The sequence below is a fragment of the Paroedura picta genome, chromosome 15 (genome assembly GCF_049243985.1).
Source record: "Paroedura picta isolate Pp20150507F chromosome 15, Ppicta_v3.0, whole genome shotgun sequence".
NCBI lineage: Eukaryota > Metazoa > Chordata > Lepidosauria > Squamata > Gekkonidae > Paroedura > Paroedura picta.
Genome location: NC_135383.1, coordinates 9025449 through 9046476, shown reverse-complemented (window position 1 = coordinate 9046476; position 21028 = coordinate 9025449). Strand labels below are relative to the sequence as shown.

Here is a 21028-nt window from a genome sequence, read left to right as displayed (position 1 = left end):
CACAGTATAGGAACAATTTTCGGCAGCTGCTACATAGCACACCTAGCCCCCACAAAGTCCCCCGCTGTATGTTGAACTCATGGCCTTGAAAACCATAGCAAGTAGCTCTTAAGGTCTATGTCTTGACTCTCCTGCTCCATCCAGGCTTTCTGGAGCACAATATTTGAGGTCTCTTTTGCAGGAGATGGGATTTCACAAAGTGATTGTTTTGAAGATGCTCATTCAGGGCTTTTCAGTGACTTTCTGACCTCTTCGGTCTTCTGTGTGACTCCTGCTTATAGAAGTCCCTGGTAGCTGTTTTGCTTCCAGAGAGAACCTGAGCACCAAAGCTGGGTCGGAGCGTTCCTTGAGGCTAAGCAAACAGGGAACAAAATTTTAGTGTGCTGTCATATCTGTCTGTGACCAGAAGGTGGCACGAGTTCGCCTTCGCTAGTATTTTGCAAAGGTTGAGGCTTGTCTCCACCCCCCCCCCAAGCTTCCTTTACGTCAAATGTAGAGGGGGGGGGATCTCAGAATTCAGTAGAAAACGGCCGTGTCTAGCTAGTCCTGCATGGAACCTGCGCTTTGACAACACAGTTTTAAATTCCGTTCCCAGGAAAGAATTCCTTGTTGAAGGCAGGTCCAGGAAAAACAGCGTTGTGTCTTTTCCTGGATGGATTTTAACCCTGGCTGTCCTTTGAGGGGGGCAGGAAGAAAATGCGGAGGACAGCAGAGGCGGCTTAGGCATGTCAGGGGCGGGTAGAAGTGAAAGAAATGATCCTGTCGATCACAGGAGTTCCTCCAGGGGCAACAGGCCATTCCCCGTCTGAGGATTCTTCCCCTCTGTGCACAGGTTGCAGTTGCCAGGCCCCCGCCAGTAGGGTGGGAAAAGTCCTGGAGATTTGGGGGATGGAGTTTGAGAAGGACAGGGATCTCCATTGCGGAATTATGCCATGAGGGAACTCACTTAATGCTCAGGAGGGGGAGAAGGGTGCAGTGGAAGTGGCTGGTTCCCTAGCTTGTGGTTGAGTCAATTAAGGCAGGAGGGTTAGGCTGCATGCCCTTGGGGACCCACAGAGCCCTGGCTGGGAATCCCTGCCCTACAGGAACAGTGTAAGAGAGTGAAGCCTGCCTTTTTCCTGTTGAAGAGAACGGGGCAGCTCCTCTACACATCTGCAACAGAGCCATGCAGAGCTGCCAAAGCACCCCACTTCTCATCCCAGGGAGGTGATCCCGGAGGAAGGGATACATACGGGCCGTAAGAAAGCAAGGGGGCTAATTGGAAGATGGGGTTGCTTGCCTACTTGGTTGCACATCCTGAGATTCCAGAGGATGCACATTGTGGACTCTTTTGAGGGAGCGGCATCTCAGAAGCCGGAAGCCCAGAAGGGGAACCTTGTTTGCACACAGAATTTCCCCCGGCGCGGGATCTTACTGCTCCGTCCCCTTCCTTTGCAGCTTTGTCACGACAAACTTCGCGCTGCAGTTCTCTTCCCACGGGATGCGGCCGGGCTTCACCACCGTCCTGGCGAGGCACCTGGACAAGAACACGATGGGGTACTTGCAGTGGCGCTGGGGCATCCAGTCAGCGATGAACACGAGCGTGGTCCGGGACACAAAGACCAGCCACTTCACCATGGCGTTTCAGGTAAGAGCCTTCTCCTCTCCCCCAGTGGGAGAGAAGGCATCTTGTGTGCTGGCAGAAGAGGTCAGTGTGCAGCTGTTTCATTCATTCATTTAGAACAGACTTTCTTAATGGCCATAGAAGGGATGGGAGTGGATGGGAGTCCAATTTTTTAATATATTTTAAAAATCCGTTCAACATTTATCTGATGATATGACCATATATGGTCACATCAACCCACCCACCCTCCCGAAATGGCCAATGATGGGCCTGGAGGGGGTGGGAAGGGGAGGGGCCCTGGGTGGGCGTGTCCACAGCTCTGTTTCCCAAGCATATTCTGTGCAATTCTGCCACTTCTGGGGTTTCTCAATGCCCGAAAAGTGATTCAGGAGTTCCTCAATGGTAAAAAAAAAAAAGGTAAGAAAGGCTGATTTAGAAGATTTGTGTGCCGCCTCTCCAGGCCAGCGGGAGGAGGTTCGCTGCGAAAACCATAAAAAACACAATTTAAAAATGGTGTCAGTAGAAAGCAAATAAAAATAAAGTCAATATCCATAAAGACAGCCAGTAAAAGCTAGGCAATGTGTTTTAACCGAGCTGTTTAAAATGCTGCTCTGTATAACTTGCATCTAAGCATGCAACCATTTAGCTGAGAAAAAGAGAGCTCTTTCTATTTACTTTTAAGGCACTTATTTAAAATATATTTGTATACAATGAGCCGGCTCAGTCCTTTTAAAAATCCAGGGGTAGTCAACCTGTGGTCCTCCAGATGTTCATGGACTACAATTCCCATGAGCCCCTGCCAGCAAACGCTGGCAGGGGCTCATGAGAATTGTAGTCCATGAACATCTGGAGGACCACAGGTTGACTACCCCTGAAACGATTGGCTGTCGCCACATCATGTGTCAGAGAGTTCCCCAGGCTCAGCATGCATTCTGGGAGGACTTTCTGTCCCATCAGCTTCTTGCCTGCAGAGCCTCAGTTCCTAAGCAGACACGTTAGAGAGAACTGGGTCTGGTGCGTTCAACCCTTCGTTTGTCTGATCTTGCAGCTGGGCATCCCTCACTCCTTCATGATGGTCAGCTACCAGCATAAGTTTGAAGACGAAGAGCAGACGCGGGTGAAAGGATCTCTCAAGTAAGTCTGTGCCATTGGGGGGGGGGTCTAAGCCAAGGGTCTGCCTCCTTTTATGGTTAAAGAGCCAAGCCAGAGATAGACAAAGAGTCAGCGTAAGAGTCTGTTTGCATTAGTGTAAATAATTACTGATTAAAAATCCACAAAGCTTCCAAACTCTAGGACAGGGGTAGTCAAACTGCGGCCCTCCAGATGTCCATGGACTACAATTCCCATGAGCTCCTGTCAGCGTTCACTACCAGCACCTGACTACCCCTGATCTAGAGCTTGCAAGTCCTTTACATGGAAGCAGCGCACCCAAGATCTCATAATAATAAAAACACACAGCAACACCCTGCATGGTTAAAGAGTCAGATTTGGTTCTTTAATGATTAAACGGAGGCTAGCATACTTCCTTTACATTACTAGCTGGAAAAGATAATAATGCTTGGAAAAGTGAATGGTGGCAGGAAAGAAGGAATACCCTATTTGAGATGGGTTGGCTCAATAAAGGAAGCCACGGCCCTCCTTTTGCAGGACTCAATCCAAGGCCATTAATGATAGACATTTTGGAGATCATGGATCCATAGGGCTACCATAGGTTGGAAGCAACTCGATGGTGCTGAACACACACACACACATCCTCTAGAGCCATAGATTGCAAACCCTTTTCAAAGTGCTTCCGTGGAAGCGATCCAAGCCCTACAGAATTTTCTCTAAAGGGAAAGCATCATCCTAAATTAGCTGGGCCAGGATTGCCACATCTGCAGTACGTATGCAGAATGGCGAAGCCCGCGTGCCCAGAGCCAGCTCCGTCAAAAATCAGGCACGGTCCAGGAAGGGGGTTTGGGGAGGCCTGCAGTGTTGCTCTGAGATCTTCTGGGGGCAAGCACTGTGTGAAGCCGCCAATTAAGAAAGAGAACACTTCCCTTTCTCATCATTTCCAATGTTCTCCCCTTCCAGGGCTGGCTTCTTTGGGACCATAGTGGAATACGGAGCAGAGCGGAAGATCTCCAGGCACAGCATCCTCGGAGCCACCGTAAGCGTCGGCGTCCCTCAGGGAGTGTCCTTGAAACTCAAGTGAGTTGGCCATTCTGTCCATGCCCCCCAGTCTTGCCTGTCTAAGTTTTTCAGTCATTTGCCAGCACCCACCGAGGCATTCTGCCAAAGGGATGGGAGAACAAGGAGCGTGTCAATGATATCAGCATCCAAGCATGTCAGAATTTTAGGGCAGTTTTGTCTTTTTACGGGATCAAGACCACGGTCCAGGGCAGCCTTTTTCGTCCTTTTAGCCACGGAGGAACCCCTGAAATGTTTTCTAGGCTTGGAGGAACCCCAGAAGTGGTGGCATGCCCCTTCAGAGACGTGAGCGTGGAAGTAAGAGGCAGCAGCCGATCTATCATTGTGGAGGAAGAGACTGTACAGCAACAGGGGAAGTGGACATCCAGTGTTGTCAGCGGCCATCCAAATTTCTGGGGAAAGCCACTTAACCCCTGGGGAGTTCTCGTGTGACCCCAGGGTTCCCCAAAACCCTGGTTGGGAATCCCTGGCCTGGTGCTGTTGAGAAGCTGCGCTGCAGATTTTACTTCTGCCAGCAGAGGGCTCTGGAGACCGTCCGACAGCTCTGAAAGGAAGGCTTTGCTGCTAGCTCCGCACCCCCCTCGCTCACCCTGACCAAAGCAGCATCAGAGGTCCGTTTTCTGCCTCGGCCCAAACCCAGGCACTGTGTGGCTTCTGATGGGGCCCGCTGTTGCCGCGCTGCCGGAGAGAGGCCCATGAGTGGTGCACAAAGCATTCATGTTCCAGGTGGCCGTGGGGCTCCTGGCTGCATCTGCCAAGATGCAGACCGTGTGGGCATCTGCGACTGCAGGTGGTGAGCGCTTGAGAGTGGGAGAGGAAAGACGCACAGGCAGGTGGGAGCATGTAGGCAGGCGGGCGGGCAAGGAGGGCTCCTGGGCATTCTCTGCCCATGCCTCCCCCCAAACCTGGAACTGGCCCCACAAGCACAGTTGTATATATTGCCTTGGAGGGTCAGCTTGTTAGGTCAATGCAGTGCAGACTCCAGCAGCCCCAGAAGGCCTCTGGCCAGTGAGGAGAGGGGGAAGCAGCCAGAGCAAGGCAGGATTTTTTTTTAAACGGGGCCTTGAATCAGCTTTTTGGGTTGAACGTGTGATGGGCTTCCCTGGCTGGCGGCTTCCTTTCTTGAGCAAATGCATCAGATCCTGGGTCTGTCAAAGACAGTATTGTCTGCTGAGGATTGCAGCAGCTCTCTGGGGTCTGGGGCAGAGGTCTTTCACGTCACCTACTGCCAGATGCATCCTGGACATGCCCTGGATTGAACCTGGAAGCTTCTTCATGCAGAGCAGAGGCTGTACCCCTGAGCCCCAGCCCGCCCTGTCTTGATTTCCTCTTCTCTTGTCTTCTAGGCTGAACAGAGCCAGCCAGACCTACTTCTTCCCCATTCACCTGACAGACCAGCTGCTACCCAGTGCAGTCTTCTATGCCACCGCAGGGCCCCTCATTGTCTACTTTGCCATGCACAGGCTCATCATCAAGCCCTATCTCAGAGCCCAGAAGGAGAAGTGAGTGCCCGGGGTCAAAAGTATCCAGCTGGGGTGGGGTGGGGTGGGGTGGGGAGAGGGCAGATGCTCAGTGTGCACGCAAAGGGACCCAATCCCCGAGCCTGACCCAAGATTGAAAATTCAGATGGCAGCTTCCTCTTCCAGAGGACAAATTGAGGGGCACGGTCCACCAGAAGCTGTCCAACACAAGTCTCATTGAAGCTCGTTGGCTTGTGTGACTCTCATCCCTGCTAGCTGGGCTCCTGCAGAAAGACTTCCCGATGCTTCGTGGGTCCGATTTAATTCTGCTTGGCTGCCCTAGGCTCCCAAAATGGGACGAGGCCATATCGCTTTTTCCTCGCAGAGGAGCTCTCCTTCTGAGTCACAGCGTGTTCAGCGGTGGCCAAACTGTGGCTCTCCAGATGCCCATGGACTCCAATCCCCATGCCAGCAAGGGCTCATGGAGAGCCTGGCATATATCAAAGGCCCCTAACCTTTTGGGCACCTTGGGAAATGTGGGAGAGGATGGTGGGCATCTCCTATCAGCTGGGTGGTCACAGGCTGCCTCCGCTGTCCTGCTGGTTAACAAGGACATGAAGTGGAAGGAGCTGTCCCCCAAGCTCTGGGAAACAGGCTTGGCTTCCTGTATTATACATACAGATACTGGGAAAACCTCTGCTGGGCAGATTAGGACACACAAGCACTGCAGGGGGCATCACCGTCCCATGTGACCAGAAATGCAGGAAATGGGCGAGCAGAAATCCCAGGCAGGGACCCCAAATCCACTCTGAATTTTGTCCCCTTTTCCTTAGGGAGTTGGAGAAGCAGCAGGAGAACACCGCCAGCGATATTCAACAGAAGAAGCAGGAAGCAGAAGCTGCTGTGAGTCTCTCTGTCTCTCCTTCATTCCCAGATAATGCAGTTCTTGGCATGCTTTACACTGGCCAACCTCTCCTGCCCTTGCTAATGTTGAGCACACAGTGCAAATCTGGATAAGAGTGTGTGCTTTGGCTCTCTCCGCTTCCCAGCTTGGCTTTAGAGACTGGATAACTTTTCTGGGCTGTGCTTCATTCACTTAGAAAAGCGTTTGGTTGATTTTGCTTTCAAAAACAGAAGGGGAAAATGCTTTCCCCTTATGGCTCTGCTTTCTTTATTTGAAAACTGCTGCTTTTCCACATCTGGAGGTGAGGTCATTTTTAAAAAAAAATAAGAAAAATTAATGTTTCCAGTCCTTATGGCACCAAAGTATAGCGGATTTGAGATTACTGACAGACAGTGCTTCGCAAAGCTGCGCTTTGAGAAACTTCCCCCATTCTTCCCTGCACACTTAATCTTTTCCCCTCCTTTAGCCTGCTTCTGTCACAGCGCTTCCCTTGTCTCATTTTCTGTCTCTCTCGTGCCTCTGAACAACAGAATGAATCCCACCTTGTCTCTTTGTGCTGCTCCAGGTGCAGTTGATGCAGGAATCTGTTCGGCGGATAATCGAGACGGAGGAAGCGAAAATGGGTAGGGGGGTCTCCACTCTTCTTTTCCTGCTCCCGGGCACCTGTGGGTGAAGGCTGACAGGGAGGGGTCTGCAATCTAACTTATCCAAGCTTGGACTTTTCTTGTGTAGGGGTGTTTGTATAAATATGCACACATGCATACGCACGCACACACACACACACACACAGAGCCCTGCTTGATAGAGAACCAGTTTCATCTGTTGATGTGATGTAGATATATCAAGAAATTGCTTCTTTGGTTGAAATGCCTCCCCTTTTGAGCTGATGCTTGTCTGAAGCATTTGGCCCTCTCTGCCCTCTTCCTCGACGCAGGCCTGATTGTGGTGAATGCCTGGTACGGGAAGTTTGTCAACGACCAGAGCAGGAAGAATGAAAAGGTGAAAGTCATAGACGTAACGGTGCCCTTGCAATGCCTGGTGAAGGACTCCAAGCTCATCCTCACAGAAGCATCCAAGGTAGGGACCAGGCAGAGATGTAGCAGGAATGGAGGGGGCACTCTAAATTGGTTATGGCCGATTTGGTTTGGATAAGCCTAAAAGTATCCCAACCTTTGCTGATCCGGGTACTTTTCAGACCTATCCAAGCCAAACCACCCATCCCCTGTATTTAAACAGTCCAGATCAGCGGTGCTCGAATCACAATTCACCCCATGTAAATGCATTCCCCCTTCACCCCCCCCCCCACCTTCTCAGGCAGAGGGGAGAGAGTGCCTGCCAAACAGCTGATAATGACAGACGTGCCACCCACTCCCTTTAAACTGGATTAGATGGGCCTTCCAACTCTATGATTCTATGGCCCTGCCAACTCTATGATTCTAAGCACTTAGTGTCAACCCCCCAACTACAGAAACCTCCTGCAATAGGCTGTCTGTTGTAACCCTCTGAGACTGAGCCTGTGGCAATGCACCTTTTGCAGGCTGGTCTGCCCGGGTTCTATGATCCTTGTGTCGGGGAGGAGAAGAGTCTGAAGGTGCTGTACCAGTTCCGAGGAGTCCTGCACCAAGTGATGTCCGCTGACAACGAGGCCCTTAGGATACCAAAGCAATGTAAGTAGACATGCCTTTTGCTTTCCAGGCCTGGTCCCGGTCCTCCCCCATTCAGTGCTTGCTTTGCATAGTGGCTAGGGCAGGAGTAGTCAAACTGCGGCCCTCCAGATGTCCATGGACTACAATTCCCATGAGCCCCTGCCAGCCCCTGGAGGGCTGCAGTTTGACTACCCCTGGGCTAGGGCATATTATGACTTCAGTTTATTCAGAGGGCTTTTTTTACTGTTTTTCTCTCTATTTGATGATATTTGATGGCCCATGACCGCAATAGCGAACTACAGTATTTGCTGGCATATAAGACTACTTTTCCCCCTTGAAAAACATGCCTCCAAGTGGTGGGGTCGTCCTATACGCTGGGTGCACTTCAGTTGGGACAGACATAGCTGCCCATAGTGGCCCATAGTACTGTAATGTAATGTAACAAACTCTATATTTTGAGTGGAAATGTTGGGGAGTCGTCTTATACACCTAGTCGTCTTATACGCCGGCAAATACGGTACTACCCCAACCTGTCTTTTGCAAATTGCCTTAAATGCAGTCCCTTTTTTAGGCCAATAAAGGTGCTCTGAATCTGAATCTGCAGTCCCTTTTGAAACACTTTCTCCCCTCCCTCTCCCTCTCCCTCTCCCTCTCAAAACAGCTCACCGGATAGACACGGATGGCTAATTCGGCAGCAAAGCAGGGAAGATGCCAGGGTCCACGCCGGGGTCAACAGAAAACGTGCCATCCTTCCCCCCTGAATTCAGCACGTCTTCAGGGCCACCGGAGGGGCCTCTAATTTCACAATTGCTACAGAAAGGCTGGTTTTTTTTACACCGATTACGTTACAGGACAAATGAGACAAAGCGACTTTCGATGAGAGCGAAACCCGGGAGCTGCCGGGCCGACGCAGCCAGCATGCGAGTTTCCTGTCTTGCCTCAGGTGCAGGGGATGGGGATGGCGTGGGGGAACCCCTCCCCGCTCTACCCAGGACCCTACTCTCTTCAACCAGGGGGCTTCGGGGGGCTAGTGGATGAGAAGGAAATAAGAGTTGTTACTTTCAGAGAATAAGGTGACTTGAAACGAAGAACATGGCGGGGTTACAGGGACAGAGTGCCTCCGCCCACCACCTTTCTACCCCAGCCCCCCACCCCCTGTGTCTCCTCCACAAGGCAACGGCTGTGCAGCGTTCACCTCTCTTCTGAAATCAAAACACAACTTTCAATGCAGTCCTGACCTGGCCACACCATTAGCCTAGCTGGGAGGGGAGGGGGCATGCTCGATAAGAACAGCACCCCTGGTCCTGATTGCAGCACCTTCTTGGGATTGTGTTAGCCACACGTGTTTTCTTCCTAATTGTCAAGCTGGGGGGAGGGAGGCTAAATGGACGCAAAACAAGCATGCCAGGTGAGGACAAAACTCTATGGAACAGGGCAACCACCTCCTTTGACACTGTGGTGTGGTCATTGTTCCTCTGGGCAGGAGGCTGCTGCTTTGCAAAGCACCCCACCCCACCCCCCCGGTAACTACATCACCTGCAGCCTCCGTGCAAGAGGAATTGCAGCAAAAGGCAGCTGGCATACAAGACTTGTTCCCGGTCCCTCCTCAGAGCGCCTGCTTTGATTTTTATGCAAGTTTCCCGAAAAAGCAGGTGCCTCTAAACGGAAACGACCATCGTAGCAACTGGTGATCCTTGATGCGCTCCTGAGCTTCTCCTCCACACCACGGTCCTCCCCAATTTCTTTCGTGGGCCGACATTCTGACCCCCCTCAATAAGCCATACATAGCCTTTGCCCCGAGCAAAAGAATAGGAGATCCTTCGATGTGGCCTGCCCCACTCCTGCTTCCTTCTTCCTCAGAAATCACGTACGGTTCCCCTTCTTTTTATTTGACAGATCCCTTCCTCTTCTCTGTAGGCAGCTCCAACTGCTCCCCCCTTCGTTTCTGTTTTAACTACCTGTTGTGCGGTAAAGATTCCCATCGGTTCCCTGTTCTACAGAGAGATTTTCCCAGTGTCCTTTACTGCTGTCGGGAGACAAAATAATTTGCATGACCCTAGAAATCCCAGTAGGAAAGCAGCAGTAGGAAAAAAATGACGTTTTTAATCCGACACCAAGCTTGGGAAGGGGCAGGGGTTTCCGTGGAACTCCACGCAGAGCACGAGGGTTTCTTGCTTGGTGGCTTATTTGGGGACATGCACTGTTGCAATGGCAGTCTTCCCTCTCTTCTCCCTCTCCTGCCAATAGCATCTTTGCGAAAGGTGTAACGGGCTGCGGAGGGGTGGAGCCTCTGGTTTCTACTGTAACTAATAAGGACAATAAAATTGACCCACTTTGTGGTCGCGCTGTGAGTGACTCTCTGGTCGGAATGGACTTGGCAAAGATCGGTTGTGACTTCTGCCAAAGGGGGGGGGGGGCGAAGGAAGAAGGGACATACAATCGCCGGAGAGCGGCAAGGAGCCAAACACAAGCCTTCACGTCCAGGTAGGGTGGCTTAATTCTGCTTCTGTGGGGAGATGGAACAGAATTGTTCCTAGAGGCACATGTTTTTGCTTGAATTTTACTAGGAGACAAGAAAGCAGGAGAGGGTTTGGTGACAGGGTGCTGTCTGGGTTTCTCATCTCCTAGGCCAGGGGTAGTCAACCTGTGGTCCTCCAGATGTTCATGGGCTACAATTCCCATGAGCCCCTGCCAACTGACGGGCTCATGGGAATTGTAGTCCATGGCAATCTGGAGATCCACCCCCTGATGCAAGAGATCTACGGGTGGGGGGAGTAGAAATGCAAGATTGCAAAAACGAGGGGTTTGTTCCTTGCCAGTTTTGGGGAGGCAGAAGAGGGTTCTCCTATCGCCCCTTTGCTTTGCAGCTTCCCTCCACGGCGCCCTAAGCCCTCCTTCCTACAGAAGCAAGCCCGGGCTTGCAGGCAAGGTCGCAGCCGAGCCGCGTTAATGTCTGCGCTCCCCTCCCTTCCCCCCCCCCCCCCGCACATGGAGGACGTCCGCGGCGGGCGGGCTGGCGCCGGAAGTGCGCGCGACATCGCGTCCTTGCCGCGTCTCTGCAACGATCCCCAGTTACCGCGTCTCTTAGGGATGAAGGGGCCGGCAGTTCCGGTTCCTTTTGGACATCGCCATCTGCGGGGCTGGGGAGGCAGCGCCGCGTGCGGGGGCTGCCTCGGTTCCCACGCGGGCGACGCCTCTGCGCTCCGGCGGGGCCCGCTAGGTGTCGTGGAAACGTGCCCTGCTCCAAGGACTGCGAGCTCTGCCTCCCAACAGGAGCTGGAGACCAATGCCCCCGACCCCAGGCAGCCCCCTCAATGCAGACCCCAGTGGAGGGGGAGTGCCCTACGCCCTGGAGCGAATTCTGGGGTAGGTGAATAGGAGAGGGGTCTCAGTTGCTGGCCTCTCTGACCCTAGGCACCCTTCCCCCTCCTGCCCCCACCTGGGGACCCAATCCATACCCCTTCCTCCAGCTGGAGACCCAACCCGTGCCCTGAGCTTGCTTGCTTTGTAACAGCAGAAAAGAGCAAAGAGGCCAGAAGCATCATAAAGACTTAATAAAAATTGTAGCAGTTTTTGTGGATCAGATGTACAGCTAGCATGCCAGTCTATCGGTCCCTTTGCACTGGAAAGCGGAAAGCCTGCAAGATGCCGAATGACAATAGCGGAGGTGACTGGATTAAGGTGTGAGATGCTGGGGAGTCTCAGCCTTGGGAGAGATCTGCATTGGTAATGAGGCCGGAAACCCAGTCCTCAGTTTAAGTGAAGGCATTGTCTCCAGCCTCATTGTCTGGGGCATTACAGGAGCCTCTCTTAATCTCCCATTGAAATTCCTTTGTAAAAGGAATGGCCAGGCAACACTTGAGCATTTTGCTCAGAGATCCCCTGGCCACAGCACAGGGGAGGCTGGTGTTGCTATTCCTGCAGAGGATCCAGAGTCCCGCAAAGTAGCCGCATTAAGTCTGTTTGCAGCCGCAAATAGAACCATCTCCTACCTGCTAAATGTATTGGTTTTCCTCTTCCTGCCAAAAAAACCCTCACCTCGTTCCCATCTTGCCCTGAAATGGTAATTGAGTTGCCAACTCCAGACTGCTAAATCCCTAGAGATTTGGAAGGTGAAGCTTGGGAAAGGCAGGACCTCTGAGGGGTAGAATGCTACAAATCCCACTCTCCAATGGAGCCATTTTACTAATCTCTGTAATCTGGAGATCTGTAACAATTCTGGGAATTCTTCAGCCCCCACCTGGAGGATGGCAACCTTAAATGATGCCCGGTACTCAGGCCCCATCTTACTGCATAGACTGACAGAAGAAGGGCTGACTTTGTGCTCAGAATATAGAATTCGGTAGCATTTTCTGGAAATGGGGTTGGGACTCCTCCCCCTGAAGCCAGATAGTTGTTCCAGCTTAAATATCCTCCCCCTTGCAAGAGTCTACACAGGAAGCATTTGTAAAGCTGTTGTTAAAACTGACCAAGCCCTGTAATTCTCCCCCCAGGCTATGGTGCCTCAATGACCCTAGCAAAACATAAGAAGCCCTGCTTGGTATCTCATTGCCTGAACAGGGGAGCCAACCTGGTTGGCTAGCCTCTCCTTAAAAGTAAAGTTCAAGGGCCCCTGTGTCCCAGGCATGTCACCAAGTCCTGGTTCCTGGGACCCAGGTGAGCCACCCAGAATTACTATATTTTGAAATTTCAAAGACCGACAAGCTTGCTCTGATAAAACAAATAATTTTAATTTTTTTTTTAAAAAAATTAAAGCTCCCAAAATTGAAATCATACATGGATGTATTCAGACATGCAGGGGTTTAGTCTTCAGTTGAAAAAAAAAACATATCCAATAATTTGGGGTTATCGGACACCACCCTGTGTGAAGAAATAAGACAGCAACGGGACTGAAATGAAATCCTAGACCAGAAACCTGAAGTCAACCCTTAAAGGTCTTGTTTCACACCTGCAAGTTGGAGGACAGCATCCTCCAGAGATTGTGCAGGAGTAATAACCTGAGCGGGGGAGCCAGGCTGCCTGTATCGCTTCTTTGCGATGGGCAAAGTGGCCCAGGGCGAAACCATGCTACAGGGGAAACCATCTTGGTCAACCGTTTTTGCCTGAAAGAGCAAACCTGGATTCACTTTTCTCAGTCTTGGCCAGTCAAGATCTCCTGGGCGAGCTTTTCCATGTGGTTGGGAGTCTCAAGATCAAAGTAGCGCACAACCCAAGTAGCCCTACCTAGATTACGAGTTTGGGGGGGGGGTAAAAAGATGTAGGGAGTAAAGAGAACTCCCCACCAAATCACTGTCAGCATTCCACCTGAGTCCATGAGCACCACAGATTTTGTATGAAGTTGTGCATGAATTGTCCACAGGAAATGCCCACAAGGCTGCTCCAGGGAACAGCTCTGCTGTGCCCTTCTCCCCTAAAAGCTCTCCCCTCCCCTGTCCGATTGGACAGAGAATTTGGTCTTCTTATAACAACACTGAGCTCTTGCAAACAAGGATTCGATTTGTGCACTCCTCGAAAAGGCCCCACAATTCCCCCACTGCGAGGGAAGTGTCTTTTTCCTCTGCAAGAATTCCCTAAAACAGCTCCTCGGTCAGACTCCACAGGGCCTGGGATTAGGCAGCCCAGCTTCCATACTCCTCCGATCTCAGAAGGGGCTAGTCTGACTCTTCTTGGCGGCCGGGTGCCGGCTTTTGCTCCCTCTTGTATTTTTCTGCACACGGCACAATAAAAACATGTGCACCTTTCACACCCTCAGAACATCTGGGGAGAAGGGGCAGTCTTATCAAAGCAAATCTGAAGCCATGTTTGACCAGAGTCTTTAGAGTCAGCAAAAACAAAACAAAGAAAACAAAGCAAAAAAAAAACAAAACACACACACAAGGGAGAAAACTCAGCCAGGCCAGTGAACCTTCCTTTTCATCCTCCCCCACAGATGGCTTCTTCCATCCATTGCCCAGCTACAAAACATCGCTTTTAGAACTGCCTAGCTTCAGGAAAGGGGTTGCGTCCCTTGCCGTTGACGAACCACCGGATGGGCCGGGTTACGTTCCCTAACGCATTCTTTTAAGACCAATCCAACTGAGGGATGGACCTGATGCTGACCTGGGACAGAGACCGACAGCTGTGGTCTCCTTCAGTGCCCGAGACACCTTGTCCCCAACCCCGACTCTACCCTTCCACTGTGCACCCACTGGTACGTTCTCCTGCTGGGACAAAGAAGGTCAGCAGTAGAGAGGGAGAGATGCACCCAAGAGGCCAACAGCCTCTTGCTTTCATCCTCCCAGTCTTGCATTTCCCAGCTGATTCGGGCACTGGATCAGTCCCTTTCTTCCAGCAGCGGTCCAGGCATTCAAGGGGCGCTGGGGTACCGTTGCACCCAGCAAGCTCCCGGCAGAGAGGGGAGACCACTGCTTGTATAGCTGCTCCTTCCCTGCCAACTGGAGTTCTGCAGGGCGAGTCCATCTGCCTCTCAGAAGGGTCCCGTCAGCTAGTCCAGGAAGTGTCGGCGGGAGCCCATGCGGGAGCGGTTGGAGCGGCGGATGTCGAACTTGGAGTCCCGGCACTTCTGGCAGATGTAGACCTCGGGGACGTTGGACTTGCGGATTTTGGCGCAGCTGAGATGGATCCAGGTGTGGCACTCGTTGCATTCGATCATGGGCCGTCCGGCGAAGGGCTTCATGCAGAAGCAAGTCACGAGGTCCCAGGAGTCGTCATCTGTTGGGAACACAGTCCGAGGGTTATTAACACCGATTTAAAGGTGATATTTCTATCCCGGCTGACCCGGAAGAGCCTGAAGGCAGCTCTCCAACCAGTAGGCCACGTGGCATATGTAACTGAGCCAAAACCACAGTTAAAACACGTACAGGCAAGGCATGCAAACGTCCAGATGGAAGGGAGCTGTATTAGGGTAGGTCCAAGAGAACCGGGCCAACACCAAGCCGGCATTCCAGACACAACTGTGTAAGGATTGTTCACTGGGAGAAGACGTCCTCCCCTCCCTCACAGGGTGTCTGTTGTGGGGAGAGGAAAGGGGAGAGGATTGTAAGCCGCTTTGAGCCTCCTTCGGGTAGAGAAAAGCGGCATATAAGAACCAACTCTTCTTCTTCTTCAGTAATCTCAGGGCTCTTTCAGCCTCCCCTCCCTCACAGGGTTTCTGTTGTGGGGAGAGGAAAGGGGAGAGGATTGTAAGCCGCTTTGAGCCTCCTTTGGGTAGAGAAAAGCGGCATATAAGAACCAACTCTTCTTCTTCTTCAGTAATATCAGGGCTTTCTCAGCCTCCCCTCCCTCACAGTGTGTCTGTTATAGGAAGAGGAAAGGTGAGAGGATTGTAAACCGCTTTGAGCCGCTTTTGGGTAGAGAAAAGCAGCATATAAGAACCAACTCTTCTTCTTCAGTAATCTCAGGGCTCTCTCAGCCTCCCCTCCCTCACAGGGTTTCTGTTATGGGAAGAGGAAAGGGGAGAGGATTGTAAGCCACTTTGAGCCTCCTTTGGGTAGAGGAAAGCGGCATATAAGTACCAGCTCTTCTTTGTCTTCTAAAATGAACTTATCCTGGCCTTCACTGGTGGTCTCTCATCTAAAAGCTAAACAGTGGTCAACCCTGTTTAGCATCTGAGATCTGAGATGATCAGGCCAGCCTGGACTGTCCAGGTTAGGGCAGTGCCCCTCGAGAAAACCAAACTGTGGAGTGCAAAGCCTATTAAGAGATGTCAATGCCACAGGACAAAATTTCAGAATGCATTTCATTATGAAGAAAATGCCCACATTTGAAGTTGGGCACTGGAAAGATCTCTTGAAGTAGGTAAGACAATCCACAACATTCCCTAATAATTACAGTGTGCAGACTGTAGAGATATACAACAGAGGGGGAGTGTATGTTGCAATATGAGTAATTTTGCAACAATTAATACGCTACAATTTGATGGTATATATTAGAGACCAGTGTTTGCAACAGTTTAAACTTTAACTTGGTATCCAAATCTGCTGGTAAGTCCTACTGAACTTGCAAGGGGCTGTGTTTCTGTCCAAAGAAAGACACTTCTACTTGCACTGCAACCCTTGTTTCCTACTTTCTGCATTCTCCCTGTCTCTCGGGGCAAAAATGTACAGTCCCTGTGGCTAAGGCAGCACAGTGCTGCACTGTTCAGCTCTCTCAAATGCTGGGTCTATTAGAAGAAGGAAGAAGAGTCGGTTCTTATATGCTGCTTTTCTCTACCTAAAGGAGTCTCAAAGCGGCCTTCCCTTTCCTCTCCCCACAACAGACACTCTGTGAGGGAGGTGAGGCTGAGAGAGCCCTGATATTACTCAAGAAGAAGAGTTGGTTCTTATATGCTGCTTTTCTCTACGCAAAGGAGTCTCAAAGCGGCTTACAATCGCCTTTCCTCTCCCTACAACAGACACCCTGTGAGGGAGGTGAGGCTGAGAGAGCCCTGATAATACTGAAGAAGAGTTGGTTCTTACATGCTGCTTTTCTCTACCTAAGGCTTCCAATTGCTTTCCCTTTCCTCTCCCCACAATAGACACTCTGTGAGGGAGCAGAGGCTGAGAGAGCCCTGAGATTACTATTCTGTCAGAACAGCTTTATCAGTGCCCAAGGTCACCCAGCTGGCTGCATGTGGGGGAGTGCAGAATCAAACCCGGCTCCCCAGATTAGAAATCTGCACTCCTAACTACTACATCAAGCTGGCCCACCTCACAGGGTTGTGAGGATGAAGAGGACTAGAGGAGAGCAATGTAAGCAGTTTTGGGTTCCCATTAGGGAGAAAGGTGGGGTGCAAAAGATGTAAACAAACAAATTCTGCTTGTAGAAAACTAAGGCGTTAACACTTTTGAATTCTATACAAATGGGAAAATGTATAACATCACATGCAGATAGATTTAATATCCTTGAGGCAGCAAAAATGTAGGCTTTATGGGAAAATATATCCACATCTTTCATGGTTTCCCCAAACTTCCATTTAAAGAAAAACAGGGTGTTTTTTTTAACCTGAATGGAGTATGGCAGTATATAAATACTAAAATAAATATTCTTTCTAAGAAACCACGAGTCCAGATTCCAGCCAGCCACGATGGTCTACCTCAAGGGGCTGTTGTGAGGATAACACAGGAGAGGGAGGATCCTTGAAGTTCATTACAGGAAAGACAGGATCGATAAACAATGCACAGTGTGGCCAGTCCTCTGGGCTTTCCCTGCTTTCACCTGGGCTGGAGGGACGGTTCTTTAAGCCCCCCTCCTCCCAATTTATAATGTACGGTTTCCCTTTTGCTAGGAGGGAGCATCTGCTGGCCAGCCAGAGTCCCCTCCTTGGCTTTGACCAGCAGCAAATTCTTGAGGCTTCCCCTGACCCAGGGCTCTGCCCATCTGCAACCTCCAGGGCAACTCAAGCAAGCAGCCTTCTGGGCAACCCAAACTAGCCATGGATTTCTCTCCCTCACCCCGGCACATCCGAGAGGGAAACCCTGTCTGCTGCCGGAGACCGTACCCCCCCTTCCTCCCCTCTCGCCTACCGGAATCCACCATGATGTCCTCGTCATCTCCACTGCCGTCCTCATCCCGGAACACCACCTGCTTCCCCTGGCGTATGATGGTGCGCTTGCCCACCGTCTGGATCAGGCCCTGCTCCTCCTTGAGGGGCACCGGCGGGTAGGAGGCGTTGGAGGGAGTGTCCGAGTCCCACGCCGAGCAGCGATCCGCAGAGGACTGAGCCTCGCCTTCCGAGGAGGGGCTGGTGGGCGTCCTCGCGGCGTAGGGCTCCTCCTCCTCCTCGTCCTCCGCTTTCAGCAGCTTCGCCCGGTACTCCTCCTCCGCTGCTGCCACCGGGGCTGCCACTGCCGCCGGTGGTGCCGGCGCTTCCCTCCGGGCGAGCTTCCTCTTCCTCCTCACCTTCTCCGGCTTCTTCCTCTCCAGCAGGAAGGTGCCGGGCTCGTCCCACTGGTACAGGGCAGAGTAGGAGGCGATGGCCGAGGGGGCGTCCCCGTAGTGGGGCTCCCCGCTGTCGCTGTCGATGGTGCCGCCGGTGCTGTTGGGCGGGCTGGGGCTGCTCCGCAAGGAATTCTGCGGACGATCAGGAGCCGAAGCCCAGCGGTGAGCACCGGAGAGTCCCCCGGGTGCCAACTCCCGGGAGCGCGGGCTGCTGCCTGGTGCCGCCCACCCTTTCCAGATCCCGCCCCTTCCCCAGGCTTCTCCCCCCCTCCCTCCAGCCCGGGCCCGCACTCCCCCCCTCCCCGCTAGCTGCTCTTTTCTCCGCGCCGTTCAGCGCGCAAGCCCTCCAGGGGGCCACATGCGCGCGATCCCCAGGAGCCCCCCCTCCTCGCTGCGCGCGGCCGCCCCTCCCTCCTTCCCTGCCTCCCTCCCTGCCCGCCCACCTCCGCCCGGCAGGAGCCCGGAGCCCCGCCGCCTTGGCCCCCCGCTCAGCTCCGCTCACCTCTTGCGGGAAGGGGCTGTAGCCCGCGTAGGCCAGCACGAAGGAGCAGAAGTTGTTGAAGTCTTCCACGGTGCGGCATCGCCGGGAGCCCGGGGGGAAAGCCTGCGGGAGAGGGCGGGGGCGGGGCGCGGGAGGCGGTCAGCGCCGGAGCCCCTTCGCCAGGATCGGGGATTGAGGGGGGGGGGTCCTTCCCTCCCCCCATGTCTGATCCGGGGGGAGGGAGCTGGTATGTGTGTGGGGGGGTCCTTTTGCAAAACAGCCCCTGGCAATCCGGGGGGGGGAGGGGGAAGGAGGTCGGACCCCTTCTTGGCTCCGCAATGGTCTCCCCGCGCCCGGCTGCCAGGGGGAGGGGGCGCGATTCCACGCTCCCCCCACCCCAAAAGGCGGCGGCGGGGGGGAGGCCCTGGAAGTCCGGGGGAAGCCCCGGCGGCGCCCCCTCTCCAGCCCTGCCCTCCCTCCCGCCGCCCTGCCTTGCCCCCCTGTCCCCCGGCGGGGCTCACCTGCGGGGGAGGCGGCGAGGCGCAGGAGTCCGAGTCCATGGCGGGGTCCGACGGCGGAGACACCTCCCGACACCGGCACGGGGGGAGGGGAAGGGAGGGGCGGGAGACGGAGCCCCGCCCCGCCGGAGGGAGGGAGGGAGGGAGGAGGGGGACGAGGGGCGGGGCGGAGCCTCCTCTGGGCACGGAGGAGGAGGAGGAGGAGGTGTGGCGTGCGGGAGGAGGGGGGCGCTCATCCGCAGAGGCATGCCGGGAGTTGTAGTCTCAGAGCCAGCGAGTGGCGCGGAGAGAGCCCGCCGAAGCCTGTCGGCCTCGCGCGAGGCATGCCGGGAGTTCGTGGCGGAGTTGCGCGCGCGCGCGCGCCTGGAACTCTGTGCCGGGCGAGACCTGGAGGCGTCGGGGGCGGAGCCGTCGGGCGGCGGGGCGGGGCCTCAGTGGGGCAGGGGTGCTGTGGAGCCCCCCCCCTTGCAAAGCAGCCATTTTCTCCAGGGGAGCTGCTCGCCGTCGCCTGGAGAGGAGCTGTCATTCCGGGGGATCCCCCGGTCCCACCTGGAGGTTGGCATCCCTGGCTCGGGAGGGGGAACTTGGAAGAGTCTCAGGGGTGGGAAAGCGAGAGGCGGAGGGCGGCGGGTTTTGACACTCTGCAGGGCCGCCTCTCCCTCTATGTCGCCCAAAGGACACGGAGATCAAGGGAGCAGGATCGACTCGGGATCCGAATCACCAAGGAATCAAATTGGCTTTTTCTGAATGAGATCAGGGCCCTGCGGGATCTTAAACAGCTCCACGGGGCATGTAAAACGCAGCTCTTCCTCCAGACCTGTGGTGGAGGCCCTGGAATAACATACAAAAATTCACTGGCTTCCCTATCCAAGTTTACCTGGCTTACATCTTAGCTTAGGGGGTATATTTTGTATATCACCCCCCCCTTTCCTTTCTCTTTCTTTCTTTTTTTGGCGCCAGGGAGATTAGATTTTCAAAACTTTTTTGTATTTTGTACATGCTGTAATCTGCCCTGAGCGTTCAGGGGAAAGACTAGAAATGTAATAATAAATATATAAATACACAAATGTGCCCTGGTATCTTCAGGCACCTGCATCAAAAGGGACTCGAAAGCTCATGCCTTGAATAAAACTTTGTTGGTTTTAAAGGTGCTACTGGACTCTTTTTAATTTATTTATTTTATTTATTTTTAGATTTATATACTGCCCTCCCCGAAGGATCAGGGCAGTTTACATTAAACTAATCAACAATACATGAAACAGTCTTCATTATTTATTGTCCCAGAGCAGGTACTGAGTTACAACTAGTCCAGAGAACTTGAATGCATGTTGCGTGGGATAAGCATTAGACTGGCGACTTCTCCTAAGACCCCCATTTGGTGAGAGACTCTGCTAATGTTATTCTACACACCTCTCGGCCCCAGTCTTTTTGTACAGTGGCTCATGGAATGCACTTAGGAGCTTAGCATACCCTACTGCCTCTTCCGTACCCCCACCAGGTAGCAAAGTAGGTGAGGCATAATTTTTCACTGCTGACATGTTTCCTATTGGGGCAAACACAGGAAAGGCCCTGGGCACAGGGTGACTCTCTGAGATGGTATGCTCCCAGAAAACTTACTGTTGTGACTCAGCAGCTTTGTCAGCCTCTCTGCTGCTGTTAAGGGAATGAAGATGTCTCCTACTCAATGAGACTACCCATCAAGGTCAGTCCTATGGATTCAGACTGGCAGTCCCTTTGCACAGGATCTCAGGCAGAGAAGAGCTGGTTCTTATATGCCGCTTTTCTCTACCCAAAGGAGTCTCAAAGCGGCTTACAGTCGCCTTCCCTTTCCTCTCCCCACAACAGACACCCTGTGAGGGAGGGGAGGCTGAGAGAGCCCTGATATCACCGCTCGGTCAGAACAGCTTTTAAGATGTTCTAGAAAACAGCTTTAAGAAAAAGGAGGGGCCCATATTTCCCTTTTATAAGTCAGTTATTTCATTCCATCGCATATAGTCTACAGCAGGCCTCCGTTTTCTTCTGAACTCAGATGTTAGTCTGCTGGACATCAGATACATACGTTTTGCTATTCTTGTTTGGCCATAAGATCGAGTGGAGTTTCCGTCTTCCATCTCAATGCATAGAGAATCCTTGCAGCAAGTGCACTATGCATCCTCCCCAATGCAACTGAATTGATTTTGTGCACTCCCAGAGCAGATATTTCATTGCTCTTGCTGTTTCCAAAACATCTGAGAACTGGCTTTCTTGAGAGGATATTTCATGATAGCGCAGGCAGCACAAGTTGTAAATAGAGCAGGTGAGATGCTGG

At 52.7% G+C, this 21028-nt stretch overlaps 2 protein-coding genes across 2 annotated transcripts in view; one reads left to right on the top strand and one right to left on the bottom strand.

Annotated features, from left to right (window-relative positions):
• The window catches only part of DNAJC11 (DnaJ heat shock protein family (Hsp40) member C11), a 43262-nt gene extending 33104 nt beyond the window's left edge, over positions 1–10158 (top strand). Inside the window, exons 8-16 of the mRNA XM_077311534.1 lie at positions 1438–1627; positions 2652–2737; positions 3677–3793; positions 5140–5295; positions 6087–6156; positions 6723–6780; positions 7092–7234; positions 7695–7824; positions 8465–10158. Coding sequence (XP_077167649.1) covers positions 1438–1627; positions 2652–2737; positions 3677–3793; positions 5140–5295; positions 6087–6156; positions 6723–6780; positions 7092–7234; positions 7695–7824; positions 8465–8490 — 976 coding nt within the window. The 3' untranslated portion in view covers positions 8491–10158. The remainder of the gene's footprint in view (positions 1–1437; positions 1628–2651; positions 2738–3676; positions 3794–5139; positions 5296–6086; positions 6157–6722; positions 6781–7091; positions 7235–7694; positions 7825–8464) is intronic.
• Positions 10159–12512: 2354 nt separating this feature from the next.
• PHF13 (PHD finger protein 13) lies at positions 12513–19105 on the bottom strand. Its single transcript, XM_077311055.1, has 4 exons — positions 18724–19105; positions 18224–18325; positions 17307–17853; positions 12513–14514 (listed from the first exon to the last, which is right to left on the bottom strand). The coding sequence occupies exons 1-4, from the start codon at positions 18760–18762 to the stop codon at positions 14288–14290; spliced, it is 915 nt and encodes a 304-aa protein (XP_077167170.1). The 5' UTR covers positions 18763–19105; the 3' UTR covers positions 12513–14287.
• Positions 19106–21028: the final 1923 nt, after the last annotated feature.

Excerpts from the sequence above, each read along its gene's own strand:
- PHF13 (XM_077311055.1), bottom strand. The coding sequence starts at position 18,762 with ATGGACTCGGACTCCTGCGCCTCGCCGCCTCCCCCGCAG. Across the intron at positions 18,326-18,723 it reads CCTCGCCGCCTCCCCCGCAG|GCTTTCCCCCCGGGCTCCCG; the intron begins GTGAGCCCCGCC and ends CCTCTCCCGCAG. Across the intron at positions 14,515-17,306 it reads GGACATCATGGTGGATTCCG|ATGACGACTCCTGGGACCTC; the intron begins GTAGGCGAGAGG and ends TGTTCCCAACAG.